The 14,085-nt window shown below is 37.4% G+C and overlaps 1 protein-coding gene across 2 annotated transcripts in view; it reads left to right on the forward strand.

Moving 5' to 3' along the window:
• The window catches only part of ptc (protein patched), a 48,654-nt gene extending 36,012 nt beyond the window's left edge, over positions 1-12,642 (forward strand). For both annotated transcript variants that reach the window (XM_067770476.1, XM_067770477.1), the window contains exons 2-6: positions 1,639-2,192; positions 2,963-4,907; positions 4,972-5,179; positions 8,262-8,533; positions 8,611-12,642. In XM_067770476.1, the coding sequence (XP_067626577.1) occupies positions 1,639-2,192; positions 2,963-4,907; positions 4,972-5,179; positions 8,262-8,533; positions 8,611-9,585 (3,954 nt within the window). In that variant the 3' untranslated portion in view covers positions 9,586-12,642. The remainder of the gene's footprint in view (positions 1-1,638; positions 2,193-2,962; positions 4,908-4,971; positions 5,180-8,261; positions 8,534-8,610) is intronic.
• The last annotated feature ends 1,443 nt before the right edge of the window (positions 12,643-14,085 follow it).

Genomic DNA, 14,085 nt, shown 5'->3' on the forward strand with positions numbered 1-14,085 from the left:
AATAAACTGCCGGTTAGTGTTAACGAGAGATTGCGCAACCGGCCTCTAAACTGGCAAAACACAATTTCTCATGTTCAGAAAGAATATCTGTCGTTGAGAGGTTAACAGTTGTAACTCCACGTTTAGTCCAAATAGAGTTAATATCATCTGTAAACTTTATTCCGCCTCCTTGGACTTTTGCAAAAGATCGTCTCTCAGATTTTTATTTTGAAAACGTTGTATCCTCATTCATCATTTGGACAGAGAATTTACCTGTTTTGCACATTTCTCAAGATGTAATCTTTGCCTTTCAGCTACAGATGTACATACATGCATACCTAATTAGCTATAATGTTAGGACGAATTTCAAAAGTCGTCGTCTGAGTGAGCAACTGAGCTTTTGTTGTATATCAGGACTTTCTGAGCTCTGCCGACGAGCAGAAAAACATCTTATCCCAACGCGCGTTTCAAGAACATTCGATCTCAGAATTTGACTCAAGAACGCTCTCACCCAAGTTGCACGTAAGTAATGACAACACTTCCTTTGTTCGTCTATCGCAACATGATCGGCTTAACTAAGCATCGAACCGGGTTAAAATAAAATTCATTTTGTCCCTAGCAATGCTCATACGTTTTTTGTTAAGCTCTTCTTGTAAGAGTTGTTTTTGTTCTTATGATGCTCCCAGAAGGTTTAAGGTTGTTTTACTCGACTGCCCTACAGTGGTTAAGGCGCGGCGGCCGCCGTGGTGTGATGGTAGCGTGCTCCGCCTACCACACCGTATGCCCTGGGTTCACACCCCGGACAAAGCAACATCAACATTTTAGAAATAAGGGTTTTCAATTAGAAGAAATTTTTTCTAAGCGGGGTCGCCCCTCGGCAGTGTTTGGCAAGCGCTCCGGGTGTATTTCTGCCATGAAAAGCTCTCAGTGAAAACTCATCTGCCTTGCAGATGCCGTTCGGAGTCGGCATAAAACATGTAGGCCCCGTCCGGCCAATTTGTAGGGAAAATCAAGAGGAGCACGACGCAAATTGGAAGAGAAGCTCGGTGTGACCACCCGACTCGATTTGCTTCTCCGCACTTAAAAATTTTCAAAGTGCTAACAGTGCACCACTTGACGCGAAGAAAATCAGGACCCCCAGCGGGTTAGGGGATCAGAATATACCCGCGGTAGCTATGCCTGTTGTAAGAGGCGACTAAAATACCAGATTCAAAGGGCTAGCGCAACCCTTTCAGGTTGCCAGCGCAATATATAGCTTCTCCAAACCCAATTTTCAACCTCACCTATCCGTGGCGAATCCTGTTTCACTAACAGATGACCAAGCGACCCAATCTCCTCATGGAGATATGGCCTGAAGGTTTAATGTGGCCATGTAAATCGTTCCCAAGATGGTCGGGCCAGCACCTTAATGGTGCCGTGTTGCCGGAGCGTTCCGGATCTGTATCCGGCAAAGGACCACCACATCGATAACACTCCACAGACTTTTTTAAATATAAGTGTGATACACCTTCATACGCGGATCCTTTTGCACCTTTTGTGCAAAGACTTTATTGGTTATAGTTTACGAAAATCGTATTTTTAATGACATACCTGTTTTTTGTTTTTATTTATTTCATAACTTACTGGCCACCTGAATTATTTCTCTTTCCTTTATTGCAGGGTAAAGCGCGAGGGAGCCGCACTGCCATCTATCTACGTTCAGTATTCCAATCACATCTCGAATCACTTGGTAGTTCAGTACAAAAACATGCTGGAAAAATGCTATTTGTTGCTATCCTCGTTTTGAGCACCTTCTGTGTGGGGCTGAAAAGTGCACAAATCCATTCCAAGGTACACCAGCTGTGGATACAAGAAGGTGGTCGGCTTGAGTCCGAACTCGCATATACACAAAAAACAATCGGTGAAGATGAATCCTCAACGCATCAGCTAATCATACAGACAGCGCATGATGCGAATGCGTCCGTTCTACATTCGCAAGCTTTGTTGGCGCATTTGGAAGTTTTGAAAAGAGCGACCGCAGTTAAGGTGCATATGTTCGATACAGAATGGGGTTTGCGCGATATGTGTAATTCACCAACAACGCCAAGCTTTGAAGGACATTATTTTATTGAGCAAATTTTCAAACATCTGATTCCATGTTCAATAATAACACCATTGGATTGTTTTTGGGAAGGTAGTCAGCTTTTGGGACCAGAATTTCCAGTACAAATACCGTAAGTATTGGATGTGGATTAGAGTTTTGTATTCGAATTAGACAAGGTTAGATTGACAGATAGACAGAAATAAACAATTTTCTTCGACAAATTATCTATAAGTCCCGACTCCATGTTCGACAGCTCAGCAGAGATTTTCAAAGATTTCGGCCTTAAAAAACCCTACAAGTTCAGGTGCTTGATGCGATTCACCTCCAAGGGTTTTTAGGGTGAGCTTCTCTTCCAATTTGCTTTGTAAACGTTTTAATTTACCTTACGAATTGAAGGGACGGGACCTACATGTTTTATGTCGACGCCGAACGGCAGATGCATTTTTACTGAGTTTTTCATGGCAGAAATACACCGGGGTGTTTGCCAAACCGCTGCCGATAGACGAATTCCATTAGAAAGGCTTTTTTCTAATTGAAAAAAACTTGTTTTTAAATTTTTGATGTTGCTCTTCATTATTCTAATTGCAAGAACTGTATTAAGCTGCAGGTCTAGGCGCAATTTCTCTTGCGTATACTGCATATAGAAAGACGCTTCAGGGCTCTCTAGAGTGTTAGACTGTATGACCCGCAAATGATATGTTCTGTGTATCCGACGTCTGAAGTTCAAATACTGTCGTGTTATATTCCGTTCTATACATTAAGCTAGAATGGCCCTAGTTAAGTTGCTTTTTTGCCATATCATTTAATGTGTACCGTACCGTTCATAATATGAATGATGTACGGTCACAGCTCATTAGATTAACCTACATTATTTGCATTTTTTATTTTTTATCCCTCTAGTGGCATGGATAAGCGAATACAATGGAGCACAATGAATCCCTCTAGCTTAGTACAAACAATGAAACAGCAAATGAGCGATCAAAAAATATCTTTTGACTTTGATATCGTAGATCAATATATGAAGCGTGCAGCCATTACCACCGGTTATACGGAGAAACCTTGTCTTAATCCCAAAAGTCCGGAATGTCCTGAAACTGCACCTAATAAGCACAGTCAACAACCGCCGGATGTTGGAGCCATACTGACCGGCGGCTGTAATGGTTATGCTACCAAATATATGCATTGGCCAGAGGAACTTATCGTGGGTGGTGTACAACGTAATCGCTCGGGTCATTTACGCAAAGCAAAAGGCTTACAAACGGTCGTACAACTTATGACGGAAAAGGAAATGTTTGATTTGTGGAATGAGAATTATAAAGTACATCATATCGGCTGGACGCAAGAAAAGGCAGCAGAGGTTTTGAATGCGTGGCAACGAAACTTTTCAAAAGAAGTCGAGTCACTGCTGAAGATCAATCGCCGTATATCCAATAATTATGATATCTACGTCTTTTCGTCAGCCACATTAGATGATATACTAGCTAAATATTCAAATCCCAGTCCCACAAGCATAGTGATTGGTGTAATTGCCACCGTACTTTATGCCTTTTGTACGCTCATACGCTGGAAGGATCCAGTTAAGGGACAAAGTAGCGTTGGCGTCGCAGGCGTGCTGCTTATCGGCTTCTCCACTGCTGCTGGTCTAGGTTTATGTGCTCTACTTGGTATCGTGTTCAATGCAGCTAGCACACAAGTGGTACCTTTTCTGGCACTCGGTCTTGGAGTGGATCATATTTTTATGCTTACTGCTGCCTATGCAGAAAGTAATCGTAAAGAACAGACTAAATACATATTGAAAAAGGTCGGTCCGAGCATACTTTTTAGTGCATGCGTTACATCGGGCTCATTCTTTGCCGCAGTTTTCATACCGGTGCCAGCATTGAAAGTATTCTGTCTGCAAGCTGCTATCGTTATGTGTTTCAATTTAGCAGCAGCGTTACTTGTTTTCCCCGCTATGATATCTTTGGACTTACGACGCCGTACCGCTGGACGTGCGGATATTTTCTGCTGCTGCTTTCCAGTGTGGAAGGAGAAACCTGTTGCAGCATCATGCGCTAACGATGCGCACTATAATAACAATAGACGGAATGCGTATGCTGTGAAGAATTGTAATAATCGTTCGACATCTCCCTCGACATTGTCACAGCAGTCTTCCCAACTAAAACAGCAAGAGGAAGCGCTGCTATCATGCGCCGAAAAAAGGATACCAACTTTTTCCTTATCACATTTTGCTTTCAAGTATTATACACCCTTCTTAATGAAAAGTTGGGTAAAATTCCTCGCTATCGTCACATTTGTTGGTACGCTCATTTTTAGTTTATATGCATCGACGCGTTTGCAGGATGGCCTCGACCTTATCGATCTCGTACCCAAGAACACAAATGAGTATAAGTTTCTCAATGCACAAGCGTCCATGTTTGGTTTTTATAGCATGTATGCTGTGACGCAAGGAAATTTTGAATATCCCACCAATCAACGCTTACTGCACGAATATCATGAGGCTTTCGTCCGCGTACCACACGTTATTAAAAATGATAACGGTGGTCTGCCAGATTTTTGGTTATCGCTATTTCGCGATTGGTTAATCAATTTACAACGTATTTTTGATCGTGAATTTAGCGAGGGTCGCCTAACAACCGAAGGTTGGCAGCCGAATGCTACAAGCGATGCGATATTGGCCTACAAGTTGCTCGTCCAAACAGGTTACGTTGATAACCCAGTTGATAAAAGTTTGGTAACCCAGAACCGATTGGTGGACAATGAGGGAATTATCAACCCGAAAGCATTTTACAATTACTTATCCGCCTGGGGTACAAATGATGTTTTCGCCTATGGTGCTTCACAGGTGAGCTTTAAAAGAAGGCTGAATACTGTTACAAATATTAATCATTTTCAATTTATATTTACAGGGTAAATTACATCCAGAGCCACGTCAGTATTATCACATTGCCGGCGAGTATGATCTCAAAATACCCAAGAGTTTGCCTTTGGTTTATGCACAAATACCATTTTATTTGCATGGTCTTACCGACACATCCGAGATTAAAACTTTAATAGGACATATTCGAGATTTGAGCATGAAATTTGAGTCGCGAGGACTACCAAATTACCCTTCAGGTTGGTTAAAATAAAGCTGTCAAAAGTATTGTCGGTTACTTTGTAGTTAAGTATGAATCTCAGTAACGGTTCAGAGTTTGTATACGTCATGTCACGAAAAACCATTTCCATTAAGGTCTCTACTTCGTCGAATATAATTGGTAAATTTTCCATTGGTATTTAAATGTGATTGTGAGGTTCCTATATATTTTGCTCGTGTTTTTCTGGCCCGGCGGGTTACTGTAAAACTTTTAAACAGCGAACTTTTTTTTGTAACTTGATTCAAATGGAAATGCGATTCGAAAACTATCAAATCACATAATTTTTTTTATTCAAATCCGAAAGAAATTTCTTTCAAATCGTGCTATGTAAGTACATAACAAGGCCCCAGGAATAGATAACCTAATTACCCGAATGTTTGAGCTATTTAGATACATCGCTTGCTTGTCGCCATCGAGAACATCAAAGGCAAATTGTTCGATAGTTATCTTATTTATCTGATCGAGCTGATGCAGCAACTCAATTCCATGAGCACTATTTAATGAAATCGTATGTTATCCCCATGGATTGTATGCTTTAATCCGTCTCTGCAGTCTTACAAATAATTATACTCAGCTGAGCATAGCTCACAGAGTATATTAATTTTGTTCGCATAACGGTAATCCGCAACGGCATAAACTAATCGAGATAGATATAGACATCTATATGTCAAAATAATCTGGGCGAAAAAAGAAATTCATTTAGCAATGTGCGTCCGTCCGTCCGTCCGTAAACACGATAACTTGAGTAAATTTTGAGGTATCTTAAAGAAATTTGGTATGTAAGTTCCTGGGCACTCATCTCAGATCGCTATTTAAAATGAACGAAATCGGCCACGACCACTTTTTCGATATCGAAAATTTCGAAAAACCGAAAAAGTGCGATAATTCATTAACAAAGACGGATAAAGTGATGAAACTTGGAAGTTGGGTTGTCCTTATGACGCAGAATAGAAAATTAGTAAAATTTTGGACAATGGGCGTGGTACCGCACACTTTTAAAAGAAGATAATTTAAAAGTTTTGCAAGCTGTAATTTGGCAGTTGTGCTAAATAAAAATTTGCAAAATCGGATAACGAACACGCCTATTTAAAAAAAAAATGAATATGAATATGAATTGAATATCTTTACAGTATATAAGTAAATTATGTTAACATTCAACTCCAGTAATGATATGGTGCAACAAAATACAAAAATAAAAGAAAATTTCAAAATGGGCGTGGCTCCGCCCTTTTTCATTTAATTTGTCTAGAATACTTTTAATGCCATACAATAAAAAAAAAAATAAAAATAAATGTAAGGCGCGATAACCTCCGAAGAGATCTAAGGCCGAGCTTTTCTTGATTTTCCCTACAAATTGGCCGGACGGGACCTACATGATTTTATGCCGACTCCGAACGGCATCTGCAAGGCAGATGAGTTTTCACTGAGAGCTTTTCATGGCAGAAATACACCCGGAGCGCTTGCCAAACACTGCCGAGTGGCGACCCCGCATAGAAAAACTTTCTTCTAATTGAAAAACCTTATTTCTAAAATTTTGGATGTTGCTTTGCCCGGGGTTTGAACCTAGGGCATCCGGTGTGGTAGGCGGAGCACGCTACCATCACACCACCGTGGCCGCCAATGCCACGTCAAACAAAAATGTACCAATCCTTGTGAAATGTGGCCTTCCTCTTGGCCGTTAACACGATAACTTTTTCGATATCAAAAATTAAGAAAAATTAAAAAAATGCCATAATTCTATACCAAATACGAAAAAAGGGATGAAACATGGGGATTGGATAAATTTTTTGACGCAAAATATAACTTCGGAAAAAACTTTGTAAAATGGGTGTAACACCTACCATATTAAGTAGAAGAAAATGAAAAAGTTCTGCAGGGCGAAATCAAAAGCCCTTGGAATCATGTCAGGAATACTGTTCGTGGTATTAAATATGGGGTATTCCATCCCATTTCGACCAATTTTGAACCCGGCCCCTTTAGAATTGGCTGAAAGTTTTTCTTCTTTTTCTAGCTTACGAAAGACGTTTTTCAGAAGTTTTTCAAATTTTTTCATCCAACTCAAAAAAAGTTATGAATTTAAAAAAAAACACCGTTTTTGTTTTCAAAATGCTATAACTTTTTCATAAATTGACCGTTTGGGATCTTTTTTTTTTAAATTTGTTTTTAAATGTACTTTTTGGGAAAAATTCACAAACATTTTTTAAGTTTTTTTTTTGTTGTAATTTTTCAGTTTTTCGAGATTTTTCGAATTTCGCCCTTTTTTTCTTTTTTTTCTCATAAAAAACTTCAATCAATTCTGCAATCATCCCCTTTAATCCCGGAGTGGGCCGAGAATTTTTTTATTTAATTGAATAAATTAGAAAAAAAAACTTTAAAATTTTGTTTGTATTTTTTCCGAAAAGTACATTTAAAAACATATTTAAAAAAAAAAATCCCAAACGGTCAATTTTTCAAAAGGTTATAGCATTTTGAAAACAAAAACGGTGTTTTTTTTTTAATTCATAACTTTTTTTGAGTTGGATGAAAAAATTTGAAAAACTTCTGAAAAACTTTCAGCCAATTCTAAAGGGGTCGGGTTCAAAATTGGTCGAAATGGGATGGAATACCCCATATATAAATAAATTAGCGGCACTCGACAGATGATGTTCTGGGTCACCCTGGTCCACATTTTGGTCGATGTCTCGAAAACGCCTTCACGTATACAACTAAGGGCCACTCCCTTTTAAAACCCTCATTAATACCTTTAATTTGATACCCATATCGTACAAACACATTCTAGGGTCACCCCTGGTCCACTTTTATGGCGATATCTCGAAAAGGCGTCCACCCATAGAACTACTGCCCACTCCCTTCTAAAATACTCTTTAGTACCTTCCATTAGATACCCATGTTATACAAACACATTCCAGGGTTACCCTAGGTTCACTTTCCTACATGGTGATTTTTCCTTATTTTGTGTCCAAAGTTCTCAGCTGAGTATGTAATGTCGGTTAAACCCGAACTTAGCCTTCCTTACTTGTTTTGTTATTAAACAAATTTTTTCTCTTTTCCTTTTATTTCAGGCATACCATTCATTTTCTGGGAGCAGTATATGACTTTGCGTTACTCACTCGCCCTAATCCTGTGCATTTCACTTACCGCTGTTTTCATTTTGGTGTCCATTCTGTTACTCTCTGTTTGGGCAGCCGCATTGGTCGTCTTCAGCGTCATCGCCTCATTAGTGCAAATATTCGGCGCCATGACCATGTTAAGCATTAAACTCTCAGCTATACCAGCAGTGATACTGATACTAAGTGTGGGCATGATTGTTTGTCTTACGGTGCACATATCACTGGTAAACTTTAAATTTTGTGTTATTTGCAGCGAATTTCCAACTAAATGCTTTATTTATTTATCTTCTCTTTGAAACAGGGTTTCATCACATCGGTAGGTAGCCGCGAACGTCGCATACATCTATCCATGCAAATGTCACTCGGTCCACTTATACACGGCGTACTCACTTCCGCTTTAGCTGTATTCATGCTTTCTACATCACCATTCGAATTCATTATACGTCATTTCTTTTGGTTGCTGTTGATAGTGTTATGTGTGAGTGCTTGCAATGGTCTCATACTTTTTCCCATCTGTTTGAGTATGTTTGGCCCTGAGGCTGAGTTAGTACCACTTGAACATCCAGATCGCATTTCAACGCCATCCCCTGTGATGACGCGTAGCAAGCGTGCTAATAAAACTGTGGTGGTGCATGGCAGCCGTTCATCACGTTCCTGCAACAAGGGTATGCACCATCATAAGGATATTAATATAAATGATCCTTCGCTTACGACCATTACCGAAGAGCCACCCTCTTGGAAATCCTCCTCCTCATCGATACAAATGAATGCAAATGAATGGAATGCTGCTTCAAATATGAATAATATACAATATGCTACAAATGGCACACAACAACAACACCAAATGAATAATTATAATATGAATAATTATTATGTGCATCGGCCGCAACAAAATTATGCACCATATCATCAACAGCAACAACAACATAGTACACAGCAAACTATTTATGGCACGCCAACAACATTTCACAAAATTCAACACCCACAACAACAGCAACCACAGCACTCACATCATCCCTCACAGCAGCAGCAACAACAACCACCTCCGTCGCCGCAACAGCCAACACACAGCAACTGCGGCACGACGCATACGCTTGGTGGCCACCATGAAACAAGTAACTTTCCCGAATTGCAGAGTATCGTTGTACAACCGGAAGTCACTGTGGAAACGCACCACTCGGACTCGAATACAACAAAAGTAACAGCGACAGCGAATATTAAAGTTGAGTTGGTGACGCCCGGACGTGCGATGCGCAGCTATAATTTCAGCAGTTAGCGGTCAAGTATAAACGATAGCTACACTCAATAAATGAGAACACATTAGAATTTTAGGTTATTTATTTGAATAGTTAAGTAAGTAGAAATGTTTGCAGTTTTTTAGGTCACACATTTTTAAAAACGTTGCGGGGTCTGATTAAACAAAAAAAAAGCAACTAATAAGATATGCGGAGAGGGAGGATGGCGCGCCCCTCGAAAATTCATGTATTGGAAGCTTAGGTGGCGGAAATATGTTTGCCTGATTTTGTTGAGATTTTTACTGTTTCGAAAAGAAATGATTTAAATAAGAGCGTGAGTGAACGGTTTATAAAGTATTTAGGTAACCAGGAGCGTGCGCAGGAATTGTCTATGGGGGGAAGTGTTTTGAACATATGGAAGCTCATAAAGTTCATTTAAAAATATACATATAATATATATAAAATTACATACTTCTTTATTTTTGACTGAAATTAAAAAAATTTAAAAATAACATAGTTATTGGTTATCAGTCAACAAACGGCCTCTTCCATCTACCAGTTTTTATGAAAAAAATTCAGTCGTTGTAAGCCCATGGGAGGTTGGAACCCCCAAAAAACCCCTTGCTCACGACCCTGTAGGTAACAATAGCATAATTAGGAAATACAGACATACATACATAGCTATCTAGCGCTAAAACTTCTTGATTTCAATACGAACAGTACTGGGGCCGTATCACGTGTTATGATCAGTGACTGCAAATCATTTTCACTCGAGCGATGACTATGCAACTGTCAAACTATTTTTTAAAATTATAATAAGTTATTGATCTAACGCGTACTCTTTGCCACTAGTACGTATATGCCATTAATCCGATCCACTATTTCAGAGCTGTTGTGATTTAAAAAATCTATTTCGATCACAGATCGTAACACGTACATAATACTGGCCCTAAACAAATGAATCGAATGTAATTCGGTTCGAAACTTTTTATGAAAACCAGAACAGATCTGCTGATTCTTAAGTTAAATTTTTGATAAAAGGTGCATCTCGGAAGAAATGTTACAAAAAAAATTAATAATAAAAAAGAAAAACGCATATTTTCAAATAAAAATGTATCTTCTGCGTTTCGAGATTCAATTCTGTATGATAAAACGGACAAGATTTGACCAAAGAGGATTCATATAATAACAGACGTCAGTTCATACTTTTTGCGAAATTGATTATTATCCCATTTGAGGGGTAATTTTAAATTGCTCTCACTGCTTTCACGAGGTATTTTTGATTGTTTTAAGGGATCGCCAATCAGCTCTGGATCACGAACAAATCTCAAAGGAATGATCCGGATCAGTACTATGAGAGTTCGCAGCACTCAAGTAATGTGTTCACATAATAGGGTGCCTGTTATTTTCACACTTTTTCCCCGAATCGCTCCATAAAATTTTACGTATGCCTGGTTTTTCAATACGAGTTTAAACTCCAGCTAAAGTTGACACTTTTATCGAAAAAAGCTAGAGTAGCAATGCTTAACAAAAGGTTCCAAAAATGTTGGTATGGGTACCAAAAGAAGCGTTTCGAACTAAATAACTATTGTCCCAAGGTTGATATTAAAAATTGTACTTCTCTCAGGCCGTGACATTTTGGCCCAATAAAAAATTATAATTCCAAAAGCAATTCAACGCAATGCAAAGCAAGTTATTACCGTTTCATGCAAGTATTATCTAGGTACGTGCGAAATAAAATTGAGAAAATTATATGTAAGTATGTTATGTTTGTTTGTAATGTTTTCGTCAGTACTAGGCTTTTACTGCCAATTTAAATGTATTAAATATGAGTTTCGCATTATCAACCAAATAGTAGTAAAGTCACAAAATGCAGGGTTCGCATATATGTATGTATGTATTTACGAATTGGCAATCTAAAGAACTTAATTTTTTCATTACAAAAAACTTTATGAAATCAAGAAAAGCTTTTTAATATTTTTAAATGAAAAAAGAAGTCAAAATTTCCTAGATGCAGTTTTTTTAATTGAACTTAAAGATAATACGGACCCTGCTGCAAACAACATGCATGTTTTTTATGTTAGAAAAAAATTGTAATACTCATATTTTTATAAAAGATATAAAAAAGGCATTCACGCATTGGATACAAAAAAATAATTAATACTGAAACTAGTACAATTTCCTAACGACTTAGATTTGTATCGATGCTTAAAAATGCAAATAAAATTTAATTAATTTTTAATTTAAAATAAATTATTTGTAAATATTATTATTATTACTTCTATTAATTAATGTTAGAGCTATTTAAATTAAAAACGCAACCGCAAAAAAATAAAAAACATAAAGTATTCAAATTGTTTTAAAACCTCGTATTAGTAGTGTTCCAAAGCGAAACTAAACACATATAAGTGAAACTGAAAAATATTCAATCTTAATATATTTTTAACTAAATTTAATTTACATCGTAGCGTTCTCTACTTAATTTATTTTTAAAATTATGAAAAGTCTCCTAAATTAGATAAAGCAAAATATAATTTTTAAATATCTTAGACTAAAAAAACAACAAAAAACTACTTAATTGAAAACAACAAAACTTATAAAACGTCAAACTTAGAAGACTGGACGGGTTCATGTTGACATATCACGCTGATAAGTCAAGGTATTAGTAAATCGAGTATACAGTTCGGTAGGTATTGGGAAGCTCGAGCGTACAAATAACTTCGAAATTTAACATTTTTGAGTTAGCTCCCTATTGCTCTATATGGTATGCAATATCAGCAAAAAATAGTTAATCACTATTTCTATGGGGAATTTGATATATGTAAAAGCGTAAGATTGACTCCGTCGTCTTACCTTGGAGGGTTTATTTAGTAATTAATATTTTGTAAATTAATGTTGTTTACTTTTATTATTATTTTTATTGCACTTTAAAATGTGTGTGCATAGTTAATGGTTGTTTACTATTATTATTATTTTTAATTTGTGTAAACCAACTGCAAATGTATATTAGTTGTAAACGATTACTTAGTATGTATATGTGCAAGCGAGAGAGAAATATTTAATAAATTTTCAAGGTTATGCCAACCTCCAAATGTAGCACCTAATTGAAATTATTTTTAATGTTGCTCCACTCGCCATTGCTCATTGTATGGGAAAAAGACTTCTTGTATGTTAAGGATAAGTGTTACCGATATGGGCACCTTCTGGTACTAACCTGATTGCGACGGAAAGGATTCGTTTGAACCCGTTGCACCTTGGAGTCGTATTAGAGTAGGATATTCCTAGCGTTCAAATGAACAGTGATCCAGATACCGATAAAAATTTAACATGCAAATATCACCAGTTGGCGCTCAACCGCCTAAACGGTTTGGCCATTTCGCAACAATTCATGCCAGCCTCTGCTATAACTGATGCCGGTTGGTAGCACCGAGCGAGATCAAGTCTTCCTCTCCCAACTCCGTGAAAGGCTTGACGGTTACGTTGTCTTTACATAAAACTTCACCTGTCCACCTTGAAGCTCTATATTGACTAAGGCATCGGGTCCTGAATATCTTTTGCTCATCCAGAGACTTACCTTGAATTTTGGTTAAAATATTATTAGGTAATTTATACAAATATGAATAATTTAACAAAAAAAAATTATTAGAAAAATGTCTGTTTCCTTTGAAATCGGATCATTGAAATTTGTAACGCCTAAAGGATACTGTACTTTACCAGGAATAGAAGATTCCCTGTGGTTTGAATTACATAAACTGAGGCAATCAACGGGACAACACGTATACAATTGAAGATCGTCAGCGTAAATGTTGACGTCACAATTACCACATTTTTGTTTTATTTTATTGTGATACAAGCAATTCACAAAAGTGTCGTAAATGTTGTTAAATATATAATTTCAGGATGTTTCAATGGTTTCCTATACAAAATTTTAATAAACTTAGCGAATAGGGGACTTAATTCAAACTGCACAAACAAAAACACTACTTTTAGGTATTATATTTTCAAATTTCTAGGATAAGTCTGTGCCTTCACTAATTATACGTTTTGAATGTAGTTTTGCTGACAAAGCTCTTAGTTCTAGCATTATGTTGTTAATTGGAAATAAATAATATTTATAGGGCAGTTAGGTTTTAGTAAGGAAAGCCTAAAAAATTTGCGGTTTGGTGTAGCCGAACTATGAGCAAACTCAGTAAATCAGAAATGATGCTTACTTTTTCCCCTGAACGTTGAAATTTCATACCAAAGCCCAGATTTAGTAAGTGTGATTTTTGAAAAACTCACATTTACTGAATCTAACCCCAGGTTTCAGATAAAAAATCAAACGTCTTAAAAGTTTCAACTGTGCTATAACGGAACCTGATTACATTTAAAGCGCCAAATACACGACACGAACATTCCGCAATCTTATTCGCAGCTTTGGCCATACACCATACGAACTTTTGGCCGAACATTAGTTCTCTTTCAGACAGCGATGAATACGGATAACAATTGTGCTGCAGCAATATTGCTCGCTGTGGCAATTAAGCGTAAAAAAAAGAGAA

The sequence above is a fragment of the Eurosta solidaginis genome, chromosome 3 (genome assembly GCF_040869045.1).
Source record: "Eurosta solidaginis isolate ZX-2024a chromosome 3, ASM4086904v1, whole genome shotgun sequence".
NCBI classification, from domain to species: Eukaryota; Metazoa; Arthropoda; class Insecta; order Diptera; family Tephritidae; genus Eurosta; species Eurosta solidaginis.